Source organism: Notolepis coatsorum (genome assembly GCF_963971535.1).
Source record: "Notolepis coatsorum genome assembly, chromosome: 7".
Lineage (NCBI taxonomy): Eukaryota > Metazoa > Chordata > Actinopteri > Aulopiformes > Paralepididae > Notolepis > Notolepis coatsorum.
In genome coordinates this window covers 76,424,336-76,446,728 of record NC_140171.1, presented here as the reverse complement: position 1 = coordinate 76,446,728, position 22,393 = coordinate 76,424,336, and the positions used below count along the sequence as shown (strand labels likewise).

General features: G+C 40.0%; 1 protein-coding gene across 2 annotated transcripts in view; it reads left to right on the top strand.

Moving 5' to 3' along the window:
- Nucleotides 1-22,393, top strand: part of arhgap10 (Rho GTPase activating protein 10) — a 282,472-nt gene that overhangs the window by 186,736 nt on the left and 73,343 nt on the right. For both annotated transcript variants that reach the window (XM_084318126.1, XM_084318127.1), the window contains exons 17-18: nucleotides 2,867-2,972; nucleotides 18,330-18,489. In XM_084318126.1, the coding sequence (XP_084174252.1) occupies nucleotides 2,867-2,972; nucleotides 18,330-18,489 (266 nt within the window). The remainder of the gene's footprint in view (nucleotides 1-2,866; nucleotides 2,973-18,329; nucleotides 18,490-22,393) is intronic.

Sequence of the window (22,393 nt, the reverse complement as noted above, 5' to 3'; positions counted from 1 at the left end):
GAACTATTTTACTATTTCTTTCACTATTTGGGCACTTTTACACAATTCCTGTGAGTCTATGGAACACCTCTGTAATATATATATTTTTTTTATTCATCGTTTTGTATTTCTAATCAAGTCCTCAAAAACAGCATTTTTCTACCTCAAGATCGCGAGCTGTTTTGAGCCTGGGCTCCTAAACCACTGCGGAGCGTCGTCTTCGCCTGAACATTAACATGCAGCAGTGACTATATGACATCACATATAGGGCACATTTTCAAACGACTCAGTTCAGTGAGGGTGAATATTGTGAGAGGAGAATTGGAAGAATGCGCCAATATGAGAATTTTGAGACATAGATCATATTAATATAAGTTCACATAGCTAGGAAACAATGCTAAACACTCAAAAAGGCCATTTATAAGATAGTTCCCCTTTAAAGCATTGTCTTTCTTCAAGATACATGTTACGCACCCCTGTGGAGGGGCGCAACATAAGGCAACAGACATGATTGGTGAGGATGCAGCGACACAAAACCAGGAAACAGTTTACAGTTACAAAGCAACACAGAGCAAGGAGGACTACCAGTGGCACCAAATCATCAATCAAAGGAAAATAACCCCCCCCCCCCCCCCTTTTATGGGCGCTAAGCACCATAAAAAGTACAGTGGGTGGTGCTCACTCTAAACTAGGGTTTTTAACAGCAGGTAACCTATGTGATGTCAAATGTAGACCCCAGGGTAACTTCCTGTCCTCACTAGTCCCTGTGTGCAAAAACAAAGGGTTAATACATGGAAAAGTAATCACCGTAGGCTGGGTGACAAATGACAAACAAATAAAGGGTTAGGTTAAACACGAATGTGCAACAAAAGATAATGACTACTAAAACACAACACAACGAATCAGAGCTTTCACCAGCCCTATACCAACATAGCCAAAAGCCACAGCTCTACAAAGCCTAAATGCCACAAGCCACAGCTCTAGCACAACATACCGAAAAAGCCAGATCTCTACGATAAAGGATAACACAAAATATAGGGTTCTATAAACCCACCGTGCAACGAACCAGAGCTTTCACTAGCTCTACCAAAAACATACCCTAAGAGCCACAGCTCTACACCACAAGCCAGAGAGACAGAACTAAACACAGACTGACTACAGAAAGGATGTGGGGGTGCTTGATTGCAGATTGGGATCAGGTGGTGCTGGTGACTGAGGTGCTGGTTGGGACCAGGTGGTGCTGGGGACTGGAACCAGGGGATGCATCTGGGAAAAAGAGACGGGTAGAGACAGGGGAAGACAAATACAGAACAGAACAAACCCTGCCTACATACAGTACATAACACGCATAGCATACATAAATCCCCACATAAATAGACTGCATCCGTAACAATACATTTTGACTCCTGGGGGAGTTATTTTGTCAAGTTATCGTTTCAGGGGGTGTTTTTTCATTATACTGTGGGCCTTTTAATTATGAACCCATGCTGTGTCAAATTAATCATAACTTGTCTAGGGGTCAATCTATCCATTGCTTTTCTGTTGGTTGTTGTTGTAGTTTTTTTTACATCTCTAAAATGAAAAGAAATCTGATTATATCATGTAGAGGAAAACTAACATTATTGGATCAGTACTTGGCGGATAGTCTGAGACTCGGAATCTCTTAACACTTTGAGTGCCACGAGGTGGCGCCAGAGTTAGCACTTCAATGCCACCATCGGCGCCAATGTTACGCTTAATATCGCCTAATCTATGTTTTAAATTATGGCTATGTGTCTAATCTGCCCATCACTTATCAAAGAATCCTTTTCCAGTCAGTGCTGTCAAGGCAGATTGGTTTTTTATCGCTTCATTTCCGTTTGAGAGCATTTTGAAAAGCACCCGTTTTGAGGTAAAAAACAGTTCATTCTAGACCATTCTATGATAATCGTCTTTTACTGGAATATTCCAGAACGTTGATATTTGTCGGCCTATTTATGAATCGTTTTCAAATAAACGCTAGATGATCAATATTATACGTGCACGCAAGCACATTCGAGCCGCGCACGGATAATCGCTGTGTTCATTTCCTCTTGGACTTTTACAGTGAAACCGAAAGAGCCCATTTCACAAAACAGCTTATATCTTCATCAAAATTAGTCTGATTATCCTAACACTGATAACATAGATTCCTTACCTGACATCAGATGGTATCCAACTGGTATATTCCAATTCCTGATCACCATTCGAAAAAATCGATAAGTGTATGGATCCAACGTGTGTACAGTGCAGTACATGATTCCGCGGGTCTCAGAGGCTCCAGAATGAACTGTGATAACCCCGGCTGCATCAGTGGACTGGAAAATGTGGAGTACAGGATTTTTTCCCCCATCTATTTTCATTGAGTCCATTCCAAAATCCCTTATGTCATCTGGGAGACGATAGGGGGCGCCTTTTTCCACATCTGATCGCCAGCGGCGCTCGGGTATGCTAGGGTAGGCTCGCGTGAAGCAATATGATTTCAGATAAAAAAATAAAAAATCAGAGAGTGGCTTTCAACATAACTATCGGAAACCCGAGATATCTCGTGAGTGCCAGTGAAAGTGTTAACAACAGTGTTATCGGTGGAACCTCTGTTATCTGTCCGTATTGTTTTTGTCAGGACTTACACATTGAAATAATGGGGAGACCCGCACCTCCCACTGAATGACTGCACACCTTGTATTGCTATTTCCGTACCGTCTGCCATGATTCCCTGCTAAGCTGTGATTGCCGGCTATGGGCCAGAGTACCGGTCGATCCAATGAGGCACAGAGTAAACTGTAAACAGGTTTTTCTTTTTGGCTTCCCACCACCTGAGTAATGGAGATAATAATGGTTATGCATTGCTGCTCTTGTGTCTGTACAGAGGGTGGGAGCCCTGAGTCTCGTCTCCAAGCCATCCACTGCCTCGTCCACAAGCTGCCGGAGAGGAGTCGCCAGGTCCTGGGGCTGGTTATGAAGCACTTGGCCAAGTGAGTGTTTATAAGTTCTCTGGTCATAGTTTAAATACTTGAATTCCACCCCACATCCCACACCCCTCCCCCCTCTCTCTTCCTCTTTTCTCCTCTTCTCCTCCTGTCTGTCTGTCTCCTTCTCACTCCACATGCCTTTCTCCCTCACTCCTACTCTCTCTTTCCCTCCCCCTCCCCTGCTGTCGCTCTATCGCTCTCCTCCTCCACGTCTATCTCTTGCTTCTCAAGTGACTGTTGGACAAGAAAATGGATGCCACTAGCATCCAAACCTCTTTTTTTCTGTGCCTTCTCAATGGGAGAAGCGGGGCGAGGGTTACCTGTTCAGCATGCCAACCCACAGATCAACCAGACCCAATGGTGTAATGAAATGGACCACTCATATTAGTCTTTCTCCTGGGATTAGCCCATTCACTCACCCCACTCAGAGCGGACGGCTGTTGTGCAACACTCCCATCTGAGAGATTAGATTGGATGAGAGATTTATTTAAACTAAATAGGAGCAAATTGAAGATAAGTAAATAATCTCCCCCTCTTTCCCTCTCAGGCAGTCTGGTTGGATCTTATTTCATAGAAACCTGTGTTTCCGAACGGGGCTCTGGTTTAAAAAGGCAGCGCTATTTAAATTGAATTTGGATTATCTGGCGTGAAATTCTCCCGACTGGGAAGAGGCTCATAGATGTTTCTGAAGTTGCCTTTCCTGCAGGGCGGGAGGGACGGGGGACGGAAGCAAAGCCAAAATTTCACACTCCTATCTGAAATGATTTCTGAGATGTGATAATTGTGAGTTGTCACTGGTGATTTTGGCTTCAAAGGCGTTCCTTTGAAGCTATTTAAACGGCTTCTTCCTCTGTGTGTGCAGATGGTGGATGTATCATTTTGATGACACATATTGAGTGTGAAATCACTTCACCTGTCTGTATAACCTTGTTTTTTTCTCTCTGAATAAAGGTTATGTTTTTTTTCTTCTTTTACTCCTTTTTGACTTCATAAGTTTCAAACGAACGTGTCCCAATTTTCCAAAATAAAGACGGGAAGTAATTTAATAAGACGGACTGATCTGGCAGGGGACAGACAGGGAGCCTCACATCTTTTCTTTTCTGTAGTTAAAATGTATGAGTTTCTCAACAAGTGCTACTGCCAGGAATGCTAAAATGGCAAAAATAGATTGGCGCAGAATACAGAAATGCCATATCATACTCTGTTGCATTTGAACTGTATCCACTGACAGTATTTTGGTTGCATACATGCTACTAGAATTGTGAACAGTCTAGGATTATAAGACGAGCTGTCAGTTTTGAGTGAAGAGGTTATATATTAATTTGGAGTGAATGCTTGAATTACAGGGTTGTATAAATGTATAAATCTAAGGAAGGTCCATCAATGTTGCTTTTTAAAGCCTAAATCTATTATTACATTCAGGAAAATATTATATAATATGTGTCATAGAGTCCAAGTATTTTCAGGTTTATATTTTATGTCAGTCAGGTTTGCTTCATGTTTAACATGTGTTTTGTCTAGTCTAGTCTTTTCTAAAAGAACATGCAATCGAAAGCCTAGTATCCCATTATGTTATGTATGCATGTAAACCACTGGGAAATCCCAAATCTGCATCTTAACCAAAAGGCTTTTTTGTCCATTTGCTCAGTTGCTTCACTTTTCTGAGCCAAAAAGCTGTTAATACTTATAATTAGTATGATCTAGGTATCATTCGCATAACAATTCTAATAACAAATACCCCAAACCCCTGAAAAGTGTTCCATAGGTGTCCAGTTGGCCTGTTTAGACCTGAACAAGTGGTGTAAATGAGCGCTATTAGTTGCTTGGTAATGGATTAATGAATCATTGCATTTATATAGTGCTTTTCTAGACACTAAAAGCACTTTACAATGTACTGTACGTAGAGCGAAAATGGCCTCCTCTACTACTATATGTGTATCACCCAATCCCCAATACGCCAGGCACACAACACACATACACAGTGGCTTTCAATGGTTGTGGCTTTGTTGTTTTGCTTTGAAAAGTGGTAAATTATGCTTGTAAGAAAGCTTGTCCATCTGACCAAAGTGTTGTCAATGACATCATGAACAATTGGGCTAACGCAATGCAAGTGAATGGGACAAGTCCTAAATTGAGTTTATTACCCACACTAACTCTTCCTTCTCATTTTCCTGTTTGTGTGCATGAATACAGCAAAGTAAGTTTTCTCTGTGTTCATTGCTATTTGGCTACCTATTCATGCCACTTTTTAGTATAATATAGAAGCTATGATCATTTGCCTTTGCAACATATTGCTACTGAAAATTAATAACAATGGTCATGTTGCCCTGCCTGATTTGAGTCACTGTAAATTGCTTTGATGTTTAGCTTGCTTCAATTAAGTGGCACATTTTTTATATACTTTCGACATAATTCCTACGCTCTGCATCTTCTGGCCGCCTCAGACCTACTCCTATCCAAGCTCCGGGAGGGTCATCAAAGAGAAGTCGCCTATTCTCAGTCCTTGCCCCACAATGGTGGAATGAACTACCCACCCCAGTTAGGACAGCCGAAACACGTCCAATCTTTCGCCGTCGACTAAAGACTCACTTCTTCAACCATTATCTGAATAAAAAAAAAAAAAAAAAAAAAAAAAAAATCTAACCCTAACTAACCATACTGTCATGCACTTGTCCTAATAAACTAACCTACACTGTAGCACTCAACACTTTGATGAACATTGTTACTCAGCTGATAGAGTTGTGCTCTTCCTGATGGCTTGTCGTACAGAACTTGTAAGTCGCTTTGGATAAAAGCGTCAGCTAAATGACTAAATGTAAATGTAAATGTAGTTCCCATTGTAGAATATAGTTCACTACACCATATGTTACTGCATGCAAAAAAGTAGATTTGGGGTTGATTTGTTAGATTGTGATGAATGATAATTAGCCTGGCCATAATGCTGCATTAGCCCCTACTTTTAATAATAATAATAATAATAATAATAATAATAATAATAATAATAATAATAATAATAATAATAATAATAATACACTTTATTTGTATAGTACCTTTCATACAAGAATTGCTGCTCAAAGTGCTTGTCAGCAGCAAACTAAAAAGAAAACGGGCACAAAATAGACAAAGTCAAGGTAAGACATAGAACATCAAATCACAGTTCTTCACATTAGGATCCAACATCCCAATAGTCCTCCCTTTTTATCACTCGATCATCACACATAATATATACAGTTTTTAAATAATAGAGTAGCAAAATAGTGCAGTGCAATAAAACAGTTAGTAAAATAGAATAGACAGAGTCAAATGATGCAATAGTGCAGTTCTGAATTACTGTTTGATACAGTTTAAAACATGACCGTATTTCTTCCTAGTTGACAAGAGAATTGGCAATGTAGCTTGTATATAAGGAGGAGGACCTTGAAATCGATTCTAAATGTTACCGGGAAGCCAGTGCAGAGTAGCTAATACTGGACTGATCTGGTCTCTCCTCTTGGTTCTAGTTAGTAGCCTACTGTAGCTGCAGAGTTTTTAATGAGTTGGAGTCGTTCTGTTTTTTTCTTTTCGGGAGGCCGGTAGAGTGTATTACAGTAGTCAAGTCGGCTTGAGATAAAGGCATGTATCAGTTGTTCAGCATCCTTTTGATTTATAAATGGCCGTACCTTAGCTATGTTTCTAAGGTGGAAGAATGATGTCTTTGTCACCTTGTTGATGTGTGATTTAAAGCTTAGGTCTGAGTCTAGACTTGTAACTTTGGGTTTGATTCAAGGAGTAAGTTGCCCCATATTGCTCTGTAACATTTATCTTTTTGTTATAGGGCCGACTAGTAGGATTTCAGTTTTGTTCTCATTTAATTTTAGGAAGTTGCTAGTAATTGGCACTGTAAGTCCTGGAACTTCATGCAGTTAATCTGCTAGTTATTATTTAATGAAAGTTTGTTGTGCTTTACTGAGAACATTAACACTTTCATTGCCAGAGGTCGCTGTGGGCCGTGTGGCAAGAATGCCAGCGCTTTAATGAATGGAGATACATGCCGGTGTTTGCAGGGCTAAAACTATATTAAATATCATAGCTATGGATATAAACCTATTGCCCATTTGACATCGAGTATCTATCGTTCAATTTGTGAAAAAATAAAAAAAATGCATCCATACATTCCCGTTTTATACCGTGGTGAATATGAGTATAGTTTTAGAGTAATTCTGTGTAATCCCAGGAAACGCCGCTATGCAGCGTTTAGTGCATTTCACTAGAAACCGTGGCATTCCTCGCCTGGATCAACAATCAATCTGAAATCAACGCTATATTATCGGTATTATGTTTCATCATGCATGCATGAAAGGGTGGGGGGGGTTCTATGCTTCGATCGTCACCAACGGAATACGTTACACACACTAGGGATGGGTACCGAATTCTGTACTTTTGAGGTACCGAACCGAAACACGTCGGTACTACCGAGTATCAATTCAAGTGAGATACCGAGATTTTTTTTTTTTTTTTTTTTTTTTACTTTTTTTTTTTAAATTTTTTAAATTTTTTTCTTTTCATGTCAACGTTCACACGCACTATATGCTTACCTAGGATTTGACTTGATTCAACAACAAAGCAGTCGGAGCAATGGCAAGCCGAAAACGGTCGAAATTGTAGTTATTTGAAGTTTGGATTTTTTTTTCACGACTGATGTAGGTAAATTAAATTTCTTGAGATTAAAGTACCGAAAAAAGGTACCGTTGGGTACCGGTATCGATTCACAGGTACCGTATCGGTTAAAATGTGAAAGGTACCCATCCCTAACACACACACATTACACACATATGTTAGGATCCCGGGAAGGGATTCTTTGATCAACGCAAGATTGATACCATATAGCCCTTACCTTGACTAGGATGTACTGCAAAAAGAATATTCCAATTATCTGATCGTCATTCCAAGTATTGATGTTGATCGTGTTGCCAACATAATCCACCAAAGAACATGAACCCGGGAGTGCTTGATTATCCTCAATCCATGTGTTATAAACGTAACTCCTGCCCGACTAGGAAAACCCGGACCGGACTTTTTAGATCGACGGACAGACCAAGCCGGAGAGTTTTCAAGGATGTGCAATACCGACTGCAAGGCGGCAGGTGGCGGTATTGGACATTTGCGATCTCAGACCCATTCAGGACAGCCTGCACAGCCTTCCTGGATGGATTATGAATGGAAATAGCGAATAAAAGAAATAACGACCAAAACCCGACTACTCGGGTCCGGCGTCCAATGTGTTAAGATGTTTACCTTCTGTAACATGTCAGGTAAAATGAAGTTGAGTGCACCCTTGATTCAGATATTCTAACCAGAATTATTTCATATTGTTCCTGTACTCAACAAACATTCCAGAGAGACCCTAACCTCTCTAATAATGCTAACTGATATGATCCAATATAAATGTTTGGGTTGAGACCTTTTTCACTGAGCTGATGTGCTACTATATTACTTTTTCTGTCAAGTAATATAGTTTATAATATGTTGAATATGAAATTACGTTCACCCTCTTAAATATCAATAACCAGCTGATACCAGTTTTAGTGTATGGGTACAAACCACTTACGAAAATGTTTAACTCCCTTAGGCTCAGTCAGACATATTTTGATTGAATTATAGATTTGCTTCTTAGTTTGGTAGCCTGCAGCACAATAGATTTTTCTTGGCAAGTCATTCCAAATTCAAGAGATAATACCTTCTCTTCGGGAAGACCAATTTGGAGTTTGATTTACAATTCTGTGAATCAGCTGAAAGTCGGTTAAAATATTACTGAGTGGAGTGAGGACGAGAGGTGAGCATTGAACAACATTCTGTGGCATACTACTAATCTGTAGTATAATGTATTATAATGGTTGTTCAGAGAATGTGTTGCAGATATGGGGCACTGGCAATAGGGAGTAGTCATAGTTGAGGTCTAAAGCACCTTGCTTGGTTAAAATGTGGACATATGCTTGATAGTATATACCTATATAGCAGTGGTTCTCAACTGGTGGGTCGCGACCCAAAGGTGGGTCGCAGGGTCGTTTTGAGTGGGTCGTGGATGTGTGCAAAAAAAGAAGAGAAAAAAAGTTTTGGGGGAAATATCTGATGCTGTGCTTTTATTTTGAAGGACATACGTTTCCCATGACGCAGCGTGCATGCAGTAGCTGTTTGCTGCTAGCGTTGTCATGACAGTAACACTAACGCCATCACATCAGTTGGCGCTCATTGATTCGAGCATTTGTAAACATGGCAAAACGCAAATATGGGTTTTCTTACATTGAGGACAAAAGACGGGGACGAAAACATCAGTGTGTTCATGTGCTAGCACATGAAAGCATGAAGCCATCAAAAATGAATATTCTTCATAATATAATGCTGTTCAGTATCCCTGATAGGGTAATCTCTGCTACAGTTCAATTTCGATTATTAAAACTTGATTTAAAAGGCATATATGCCTGTAATTTAAGATAATTTTATTTAATACAATAAAAGTCTGCCTTTTTATTTCATATTTCATACCGTTCAATTTAGATGATTGAATCATGATGAGCATCACCAGTTTAAACTTGTTTAAAAAGCATATATGCCTGTAATTCAAGATAAATCTGCCTTCTGTTGTTCTCTGTAGCTCACTTGGTAAAGCATGGCACTAACAATGCTGAGGTTGTGGGTTCTTGCACTTTTTGTTTATTTCATGTTTTTAACAATGGATGAAGGATTGTGTATTACTGCACAATTATTTTGTGAAATAAATCAAAGTGGTTAAAAAATTAGGGTTGCGATCATTGAACGGCAAAAACGAGAATACTGTTTTTTCTTTATTATTATTATTTTTTTTATTATTATTATTATTCTAAACAGTCCGCCGGACCTTCTTCTGTGAGCTCTGTGTGAATTGGAATTGAAATGATGATCGAATCCCTTTTGAACTGGGCTAGTTTACTGTGGGAAATGGGGGTTGCTCACTCACTGTTTGCCAGAGTCGTCGTAGCCACTAGCCTGCAGACTGTCTATGCAATGGCGAGCGAACTATTGGAGATTATTATGAAGAGGACAAAACGATCACACTTATGGATGATAAGGTGAGTTTTCACCAGACTACATTGGACTCAGCACTTCTGGTAAATCATAAAAATACTATAGTCAAACCGGCCGAGCATGTAACATCTGTTCACCGCTCCACGGTAGTCGCAGACACTAGAGTTGAGAGCACTCCAGACTAGGGCCAACTAACGTTCGACAATGGCGATCGCCTAGACGAGCGAACTATTGGAGATTATTATGAAGAGGACAAACGGTGACGATCCATCCATAGCATACGGTGCGTTTTCACCAGACTATGTTGGATTCTAGTATTTTCAAACGGGCTGTTTTGATGTAATGATAACGTTATCTGTTGGACACTGCCAGGGCCAACTAACGTTATTTATTGTTCTGACCCAAGACACTTTGGGGCAAGAGTGGACAGGGTTTTGGTGGACCTGCTGACAAAGGTAATGTCTATTTTACCGAACCCCATCATAAAACATGCCTTTGTAATGATCACAGCGTCAGATAACGATTCCGGGATTTGAGAATCATTCTACTATGGTCATGTTACCTTTGACCTGGAAATAATATAACTGGCAGGTGAGCAACCCGCATGAAATGCGCATATGCGCACAAAACACGTCATATCTTGCGTTCCAGCAAACGGAACTGGATTATTTTGAAACGGGGCGATTTTTTGCATGGGATAGTGCAGAAACGAAGGTATGTAGAACTAAATGTTTTTTTCCCTGTTGGAGTATACATATTTCCTTTCAAATGAGCCATACTATTGTCTCCATAGCTATAATATAGGATATACGATGGGTCTGCAAACATCGTGAAAATGGTCAAAAAACGCTGGCGCCAGGGAGTACAGATGGAAAAACAGCGTGGCAGTCAAAGAGTTAATGACTATGGGGAAATGTGGGTCCTGAGGCTAGACCAGTTGAGAACCACTACTATATAGTGTATCAACAAGCTCAGTTGTCAAGTTTCAAGTTTTGTTTTATTTGTCACACATAAGGTACATGCACATTACAGTGAAATGCTTGGTTCTGTATGAGCCTCCTAAGATTGTACTTCATACAGATGCAGCAAAATAGGACTTTCTACCACAGTGCCAACGGGGTTGATTTTGAGGTTGATTGCTGTTCTGTTATATGCCATCAGGAGGCGCAACTCCTCAAACTATTCTGAAAGCCCACTTTGTTTGCAACTCATGAAGCATTAATAAACGGATTGATTATAAATAGAGCAGGGAGTAGACGTGCATCCTCCATTTATAGGCAGTTTGTGTTATTATGAGTTTTAATAAAATCATGGATTGTTTGTCCCTGTACTTTTACAGCAGCAGGCTATTATGAGCAAATGCAATTAGATTGGACATTATGATTAATTATATCAAGCGGAGAATGGAGACATGCTACAGACATTGGACCTCATGATATTAATATGTACAGTGATACATGTATAAAGACCCTATAGTAGTATGTCATACTGTAGAACATGACATCTTAGTGTGACATTTTATTTAGTTGTGTCAATACGGGTACAAGGCCACCCAGATGCCGCATGGGATGAGTTAACAGGTGAGGTTAACGTGGTGTCAGGATAGGAGCGCACAGCGGTTGAAGTGAAAAAGAGCGCAGCTGCCCAGGAGTGCTCTGTATGCATCCTCACCAAGCCGCCTGCAGCAGGCTGCTGCATCGTTAATAAACTATTGATAGGGGCGCCCCAGTGGCGAACCACATAGCGCGCTCAGCAGCGACACGGCCGACCCGGGTTCGACTCCCGAACCCGTCTTTATTTGCCGAATGTCTTCCCCCCACTCTGTCTCCCATTCCTCCTCTGTCTCTCCCTACTGGACTGCCCAGTAGAAATAAAGCGATAAAACGCCAAAAAAGAAATCTTTAAAAAAAATAAACGATTGATTTATATGGAATTCGTTAAACTTGTCCTTTGTGTCAGTGGAATGTTTCTCTACTGGCTCTTACGATGTGCACACTAAGCAATGTAATAAATAAAACCAACAATAAATAACAATAGAAAACAAGCCAGTATATGGAATATTAATACAGTCTATTCCACTATAGCTATATCCGCGGGCGCACACCAATACATACAGATACAGTGCATCCGGAAAGTATTCATACCCCTTCACTTTTTCCACATTTTGTTATGTTACAGCCTTATTCCAAAATGGATTACTTATTTATTATTATTATTATTATTATTATTATTATTATTATTATTATTATTATTATTATTATTATTATTATTATTATTATTATTATTATTATTATTATTATTTATTATTTATTATTTATTATTTATTATTTATTATTATTATTATTATTATTATTATTATTATTATTATTATTATTATTATTATTATTATTATTATACACACAATACCCAATAATGACAAAGTGAATTATTTGTTTTTTTATTGTAAATTTATAAAAATAATTTAAGAATAAACAGACAAGTACATAAGTATTCATACCCTTTACTCAATACTTTGTTGAAGCACCTTTGGAAGCAATTACAGCCTCAAGTCTTCTTGAGTATTGCTACAGTATTGCTACAAGCTTGGCACACCTATTTTTGGGCAGTTTCTCCCATTCTTTCCAGATTGTCTCAAGCTGCATCAGGTTTGATGGGGAGCGTAGGTGCACAGCCATTTTCAGATCATTCCAGAGATGTTCAATCCAGGGGCGTATCTAGACCCAGCATTTGGCCGGGTTTGGCCGGTTTGTGGGCGAAAATGGGTGGATTTTGTAACAATTTCTTTTAAACTTTATTTCGGTTTTAGGGTTAGGTTAGGGTTATGTTATTTAATTATTTGGGGGAGCCAGCCCCCCAAACTCCTGAAATGCATAGAAATCTATGAAATAAATAAAACAATCTGACATTTATATTAAAAAGAGCTAGCCCCCCAAACCCCTAACATACATAGAAATCTATGCATTTTGGAACAGTTACTTAAAGTTTAAAGTGCTTTACTTGCATTGAACATTGCATTGAACATTGAGGAGACATCATTAGAAAGCACAATGTACAGTATGTTTCCATAGTTACGCAGATTACACACAATTGTACATCTCCGCTGAACCAAATTATCACACAGCTATAAACTCCATTTCCGCCTGTCTCTTAGCAATAAACAAATGGATGACGAACAACTTCCTAAAATTAAATGAGGGCAAAACTGAAATCCTACTAGTCGGTCCTATAACAAAAAGAGAAATGTTACAGAGCAATATGGGGCAACTTGGATCAAACCCAAAGTTACAAGTAAATAACCTACACTGGCTTCCGGTAACATTTAGAATTGATTTCAAGGTCCTCCTCCTTATATACAAAGTATAAACATTGCGATCATCTACTATTGAAGGTTCCAAGCCACAGTCTAAATAAAATCGGGAATGCAGCCTTTGCTAACTATGCACCAAAGTTATGGAACACACTACCTATGGACATTAGGGAAGCTAGATCTCTTAATATTTTCAGAAATAAGCTAAAAACGTACCTCTTCACCATAGCCTTCTAATACACCCCGCTGTTGATTGTACTGTAGCACTATTTTACTCTGGCCATTCTATTGCATCATTTTACTATCTATTCTACTATTCTATTATTGCACTGTATTATTGGTGTGCAAACCAGTTAACTTACAAAAAAGAGCCTGTTGGAGGATTTCAACAAGATAAATGCGACAACATTGCAAAATATTTCACTATAATATTTCAAAGTGAAGTAAAAAATATTATAATAATTATTTGATCATGTTAACACTTTGATTGCCTAAGGCTAAATTCATGATATACCATAGGTTGCCAGCTCTATTTGTCTATGTAGAAGTTCCCCTTCTTTGCAGGGCTATAACTTTTTAAATTCTATTGCTAAATTGCCATTATTAGGGCCCATTCAATGTCCTATATGTATTGTTCAGGGTGTATGAACGTTAAACTTTTTCATTCACATATTCATACTAAAATATGATCTAAAGTATAAGTATGTTTTCATCTCTTTCTGCAGCTTTCTCCAGAACGTGATTTATAGCCCCAAATGCATTATATTGATGATCAAATACAGTTTGATAGCAATCGGCGCGATATAAAAAAATCCAACTGGACGGACTTCTGGAAGTTACTACACGTAATCTGATGTTGACCGGATGGCCGAGGGGGCGTTTATAATTCCGTGGGCAGCGTTATACCATTCATCTAATGTGGGTCAAATGTTCATCATAGCAGTTAGTATCGTACACATTGAAAAATAACGCTGAATCTTACCGTATCTTCCTCGCGCCGTTGGGCGATGAGCGTGGAACAGACATTTTCCTATTATGGGATATAGAAATATCCGGTCCATTTCCAGGTTGTATAATAATTAGAGCTGGGCCGTTAACGGCATTAACGTGCTGCGTTAACGCTATACTAGTATCGCGCGATAATATAATTAACGCATTAATCTAAAATTTTTTTTTTTTTATTTTTTTTTTTTTTTTTTTTACATTTTTTTTTTTTTACCTTTATTTACACAGGGTAGGTTCGCTGAGCACAGATGCTCTTTTTCAGGAACGCCCTGCTTCACATTCACACAGTTCCATTCACACCTGGGAGCTGCCCAGTACAACCACAGTTGACACCATTGGCCACTGAGCAACTCCACTGGAGCAGTTGATTCAAGCCATGTCACATAGTTCAAGTTTGAAATGATTCTTTCTGTTTTGCTCCTGAGAGTGTGCTAGATACTGTACTGTACTGGTAATATTATTTATTTGTGTTAACTTCTTAATAAAACAACTTATTAAACATAAGTACATATTATTGAACATTATTTTGATATTTCATTACCAATTATCATAGCAAAACAGCTTTTTCAAACAGTCTGTAATGCATTTTGGAAACGGGAGATGGGCTCATGGTGTAATGGGCCACCTGGCCTGAGAAACATAAGGAGGAAAGAAAAAGTAAGGACTTACTTCTGGTGATTATTTGGGTAGAACACACATATTTTGAATGCCTTCGGCAGTTTTTTTTTTATTTTTTTTTAGCCATTTTAATCTAGATTAATCTAGATTAAATCCAGGATTGCAGATAGATTAATCTAGATAAAAAAAAATTAATCTATGCCCACCTCTAATAATAATATATACGTCCAAATCATGTTGTTTTTTCGAGTTATTTGCAGCGATCGATGTTCACTGTGTGAAGACTGAGTCTCTCTAACACTAGCGAGTGCCCGGACCCCATATGGAGTGAGTCCTACCGGGTTAAAGGTAACATCCGTTTTTTCGATCTGCCGATCGGCCACCAGATGGCAGTCTTGAACCGCTAGAGGATTGAGAGGAGATCACACTTGTGTCTCAGGGCCCCGGAAAGGAAATATGATTCCGATCACAGATGTTTTGAAATATTGATATCAAAGACGAGTTACGGCGTCTTCGGCAACTTGAGCATGGCGGGGAAGGACGCCTAAAAGCGTCTTCTGGCAGTTAAAGTGTTTTAAATTATCATTTGATCATGTTAAAAAAGGGGAAATAAAAAACATTTGTAAAAAAAAAAAAAATTATTTTAAATTTTTTTAATCAGTGGGGCACAGATGATCATCAGTAGGGCACGTGCCCTACTGATAATGGTCTAAATACGCCGATGGTTCAATCGCGTTCAAGTCTGGGCTCTGGCTGGGCCATTCAAGGACCTTCACAGACTTGTCCCGAAGCCACTCCTTTGTTATTATGGCTGTGTGCTTAGGGTCGTTGTCCTGTTGGAAGGTGAACCTTCGCCCCAGTCTGAGGTCCAGAGCACTCTGGAAGAGGTTTTCATCAAGGATCTCTCTGTACATTGCTGCATTAATCTTTCCCTTGATCCTGACTAATCTCCCAGTTACTGCCGCTGAAAAACATCCCCACAGCATGATGCTGCCACCACCATGCTTCACTATAGGGATGGTATTGACCAGGTGATAAGCGGTGCCTGATTTCCTCCAAACATGGCGCTTGGCATTCAAGCCAGTTAAATCTTGGTTTCCTCAGACCAGACCATTTTGTTTCTCATGGTCTGAGAGTCCTTTAGGTGCCTTTTGGCAAACTCCATGCAGGCTGTCATGTGCCTTTTACTGAGGAGTGGCTTCCGTCTCTACCATAAAGGCCTGATTGGTGGAGTGCTGCAGAGATGGTTGTCCTTCTGGAAGGTTCTCCCATCTCCACAGAGGAACACTGGAGCTCTGTCAGAGTGACCAACAGGTTCTTGGTCACCTCCCTGACCAAGGCCCTTCTCTCCCGGTGGCTCAGTTTGGCCGGGCGGCCATCTCTTGGAAGAGTCCTGGTGGTTCCAAACGTCTTCCATTTGCAAATGATGGAGACGACTCGTTGGCACCTTCAATGCTGCAGACTGTAGAAGTTTGAGGGAAAAAAATAATTTAATACAATTTGGAATAAGGCTGTAACATAACAAAGTGTCGAAAAAGTGAAGGGGTATGAATACTTTCCGGATGCACTATATATAGTCGTATTTATTATTATAATTATTTAATTCCAAGGATGTCTGTAGAATCGATGTGAACGCAATCACCAATGAATTCTCCCAAATGAAGCCGTTAAGAACACAGGCACACACCAATACATACAGATATAGTCCATCCTTTGATCTGGCATGCATTGTTTATTTTGATGGAGCATGTGCACCTGATGCGCACTCCCTGATGAGCTCAATAAGTTATATGCTTGTAAGTACCATTGCGTCACTGTCAGATGACAGCTAATCCAGTGGGGATGGTTAGGGGAGTGGTTAGGGGTGGACATAAGAGCTATTGTTCACAACTAGTACCTGACTGCCAAGGTGTTAAAAATGCTTAGATAGTCTTTTCTCTGCTCTGAGACTATAGGTTTGATCTCTCCCTCCGGAATGCAGTTTTGAATTTTAATACAAATACAAGCAGGATCTGCAGAGCACAGATCAACATGAACGCTCATTTACTTTATTGAAGTGACAGCGAGGCTTTAGCTAGACGGCTCTGTCAAATGAAAATATAGGCTATATTAAGAGCGAGTCTTTATCCCAAACGATTCGAAAGATGGAGAGAGAGAGAGAGGACGGAGACATTTAAGTATATCAAACGGAGAATAATTATCTTCACCTATAAAAGAAACAAAAACGAATTGTATCATAAAGTGCTCAAATACTTATTTTGTGATATGCAATATGATAAAACTGTCTCGGTCTGCGAGCACATTCGCACAGCTCTTTTATAATCACAGGTACAGCTGATATGTATGTATGATATGTACAGATAAATTACACAAACAATATTGTATACTGCAGTCTTACTATTTATTGTTCATGTGAATCCATTGATCATATTGATTAAAGGAGAGGGGAGGAGGGGAGAAACTGCCCGATTGAGTTGCTCCGTTAAGTTGAACGGATAGTGGATAGGACAAAAACAGAATCAGAATTCATATATTTAACATTTTAAGCATTTTATGAGCAAATACAATTAGTTTGATTGGACATTTGATTAATTATATCAAGCTGAGAACAAGCAATTTAACAACCTTCAGCACCGGCTGTTTCTCCCTGTAACCCGAGCGCCCCTACTGGTTGATACCATTAATACAGAAATTACCCGGAAACCACTCGGCAAGGGTAGACGGTCCTAACTGCTACATCTGTACCGTAAAGAAAGTAAAAACATTTTACAATACTTTCATTATTTAATTTATTCTCTGGGGTACCGATACTAGTATGTGGCTTTTCGCGGCTCTCCGACACAGCGACACTGACAATAATGGTACAAACGCAGACCTTTATTGCAGCAGAGTGTGGCAAGATGTTACAAGCCAGGGGCAGATGTTGTATGCTGTCATGACAGAGGCTCTCTCTCTCTTATGTATGCAGGGATGGGTCATTTAATCTCTGCACATTGATTGCAGCGTGTCAAAGTCTCCTTGAGCAAGGACACTAATTGCTCCCGATGAGCAGGTTGCCTTGCATGCTTGCCTCCGCCCATCGGTGTGTGAGTGAATGGTAAAATGTTAGAAACGCATTGTAAATATAATGCAGAATAAATTGTAAATATAAATGCATTCCATTTACCATTTTACCATGTCATTATTTGTTCACTGTGTTTTCATGTCTGATGAAGGTTCCAGCAACTGAAAGGCCCCATTGTTTGAACCAAAAAAGAAGAAAAGTAGTCCCTCATGGGCTCCGTTACCAGTATGCATGTATATGGATATTTTAATATATATTTGATTGAAATTGAATGCAAAGTTTCTGATGTAGAGTCCTTGTGCATGTGACCCCCACTCCCTCCCAGTGTGGCGGCCCACAGTAAGCAGAACTTAATGACCGTGGCCAACCTGGGCGTGGTGTTTGGCCCCACACTCATGAGGCCTCAGGAGGAGACAGTGGCTGCCATCATGGACCTGAAGTTCCAGAACATCGTGGTGGAGATCCTCATTGCGCAGAACGAGAAGGTATGCAACGCGCTGGGATTTGTACAATCTCACATGAGAGAATATCATTTTGAGAACTAAACATGGCCAACAATGAAACTGGCTATTGAAAGCTATAGAGGTATATAGGTTGCAGTGGAATGTTTGAGGCGTTGCTACGGAACAGCTTGGACTACAATAATTTTCCTGTTGCATTGTTTGCTAATAGCAATAACTGACAGGAAATCAAATGCAGTCTGTATATACACCATGGATATATACTGTACACTGTGGTATTAACCCTTTCACTGCCACACTACCTTGCTCTCAACCCCACGAAGACCAAGGAGATGATCATCGATTTCCGCAGGACTGGTGACCTCAGCCACTCTCCACTCCTCATTGGGAATGAGGAGGTGGAGAGGGTTTCAAAATTTAAGTTTCTGGGCGTGACAATGTCTGATGACCTGTCCTGGGGGGTCAGCATTGCCTCTGCTGTGGGCAAAGCACAGCAGCGCCTTTTCTATCTTAGGAAGCTTAAATGGGCTAAACTCCCACAGGGACTGATGGCCAACTTCTACCACTGCGCAGTAGAGAGTGTACTCACGTACGGACTACTGGTGTGGTTTACTGGCTGCACCAGGGCAGAGAAGGAGGCCCTCCACAGAGTGGTCAAGGCTGCGAGGAGGATCACTGGAGCTAGCCTCCCAGATATCTCCACAGTCTTTACCTCCCGCTGCCTACGGCGTATAAATAACATCTTACTAGACCAGTACCACCCAGCAAACCATCTCTTTCAACTGCTGCCCTCTGGTCGAAGGTACAGATCCATCCAGTCCGGAACCAGCAGACTGACCAACAGCCTCTACCCACGGGCTGTCAGGCTGCTCAACGACGAACATCAACTTGCCCCCCCCCGCATCCCACCCCCGGTGACATAACTCCCACTCCCACATTACAACAATAACTGTGAACCGGACTTGCATTGCTGCACTATACAATACTTCATCCTTTGCAAGTCAACCCCCCCCCCCCCCCCCCCCCCCTCCTTCCATCAACTCACTGGACTGAAATATTTATACCGTATTTATTAATTTATTTGCACAAGCACTAAATGCACTTGGGACAATGGTGGTATGTTATATATTGGGACATTGATACTTTTTTTTTATTACTTTATTACTATATTACTATTATTATTGACATTATTATTTTGCACATGTTATATCTTATGTTGTATGCCAGTGGTGATGTTCCTAACAAATTTCGTTGTACCAACAATGACAAATAAAGATCTATCTATCTATCTACAGAAGGTTAACCCTTTACTATCGCACTACCGACGGGTAACCGTCGGTAGTGTGATAGTAAAGGGTTAACCTTCTGTAGTGTGGCAGTGAAAGGGTTAACCGGCTGCCGTGTGGCAGTGGAAGGGTTAACCTTCTGTGTATTGTCGCAGTGAAAGGGTTAACCGTTTGGTAGTGCGGCGGTGAAAGGGTTAACAGGCTCTGGAGTAAGGATGCACAGTTGTCAATATCACTCAAACGAATAATGTGTTGAAATAACAATTTATTGTCCCTATCTTAACACATTTGGGTGTGTTAGTTTGTTGAAAAGAGTGTAAGAGTGTACTGGTATTATATATATATATATATATATATATATATATATATATATATATATATATATATATATATATATATATATATTAGCGCTGTCAATAGATTAAAAACATTTTACTAATTAATCTCACAATTTTCTGTTAAAGATTACAAATTGTATTTTTCTACTTAAGACCGAAGCTTGTAACAGATATTTACTTGAGTAAAATCATGGAATTAATGTAAAATCAACACAAAGAAAGTATATTTAGATTCAAAGGCTATTTTAATAGCTTTCTTTGAATACAGTTTCTCCTGTGAAATACAAATGTTCAACAAAACCATCAACATTGACTCAGCTAGACCTCTTTCTTATATCCGTGGTGCTAAGATTGAAGATTTTACACTCCATAGATTAATACATTTTAATGCTTTAAATAATTTTAATTTATCTCAAGTTAAAGCATTAATTTAATATATATATATATATATATATATATATATATATATATATTAGTGCTGTCAGGCGATTAAAATTTTTAATCTAATTAATTACAGGTTTTGTAATTAATTAATCTAATTAATCGCATTTTAATCGCATATTTATATTTCATATTCATATAAATATTTAAAATTCAAGGACATTACATTATTGTGGCAGGTGACTGATCAATTAAATACACCAAGAAGAATGCTTTAGAAATCAATTTTATTAAATAAATAAAATAAATAAAATGAAAACATACCTCTCAATAAGGTAACATTTGTTGCTGATACAGCTAACAGTTTACACTAAGCTACAGTATCCTCAAATCAGGGTCTACTGCAGGGTCTACTGCAGGATCTACTGCAGGGTCTACTACAGGGTCTACTGTATGCATGACATCTATTCCTCAGCTTGTTTACATTGTCTGAGTGTAAGGCTGCCCTCTTCTTTTGGACTATGTGACCTGCAAGTGAAGAATGCTTTAGAAATCAATTCTATTAAATTGAATAAATAAATAAATAAAATGAATGAAAACATACCTCTCAATAAGGTAACATTTGTTGCCGATACAGCCAATAACAGTTTACACTAAGCTACAGTATCCTCAAAAATCAGGGTCTAGTGCAGGGTTTACTACAGGGTCTACTGTATGCATGACATCTATTCCTTGAGCCAATTGCTAAGACAAACAAGCTTCAGCTTGTTTACATTGTCTGTGTGTAAGGCTGCCCTCTTCTTTTGGACTATGTGACCTGCAAGTGAAGAATGCTTTAGAAATCAATTTTATTAAATTGAATAAAATAAAATGAATGAAAACATACCTCTCAATAAGGTAACATTTGTTGCTGATACAGCCAATAACAGTTTACACTAAGCTACAGTATCCTCAAAAATCAAAACAGCCCACAGCAAGCTAGTGTCTGGGGGCATGACTACAGGGTCTAGTACAGTGTCTACTACAGTGTCTGGGGGCATGACTACAGGGTCTAGTACAGTGTCTACTACAGTGTCTGGGGGCATGACTACAGGGTCTAGTACAGTGTCTACTACAGTGTCTGGGGGCATGACTACAGGGTCTACTACAGTGTCTGGGGGCATGACTACAGGGTCTACTACAGTTTCTGGGGGCATGACTACAGGGTCTACTACAGTGTCTGGGGGCATGACTACAGGGTCTAGTACAGTGTCTGGGGGCATGACTACAGGGTCTACTACAGTTTCTGGGGGCATGACTACAGGGTCTAGTACAGTACGACCTGGAATAGTTTAGGGAATAACAGCAATGATACTTTAATGATTATATACTGGACACACTAGGGGGGGGTTAATCCGGTCGCTTGTAAGCCGACAGGAGTAGGAGGGGGGGGGGGGGGTAGAATCCGGCTGCCTCATCCGGCCAAGGGTATCCCAGGTGAACCCACTGTAGTGCCGTTCAATGCGCCGGCGATCCTTGGACCACAGATGAAAGCAGGTGGACTCTTTGTGGGCCGGCGTCATCCGGTCCACGGAGGAGAGACGTGAAGCGACCTCGTCTTGCAGAGCGTCTCCTCACCTTGCGTCCTCTCCAGGGGGGGGGGGGTTCCAACACACGGCAGTGTCGGGGGTCTTTATCCATGGAATAATCAAAGTATACAAAGCATAATCCGTGCCTGGGAAGGCGGGCTGTCGTCGGCAGAATAATCCGGTATACAGGTCCACTCGCTCGTCGGCTCTGGGGCTCCTCGGGTGCAGCTTCACGTGGGGTCAACCACCCTGGATAAGCAGCCAGTTCTCTGCCCGAAACGATGGGGTACTGACTACGGTAGTATTCTCACCGCACGAAGCACTATATATTAACAGACTATTATTAGCTTAATAG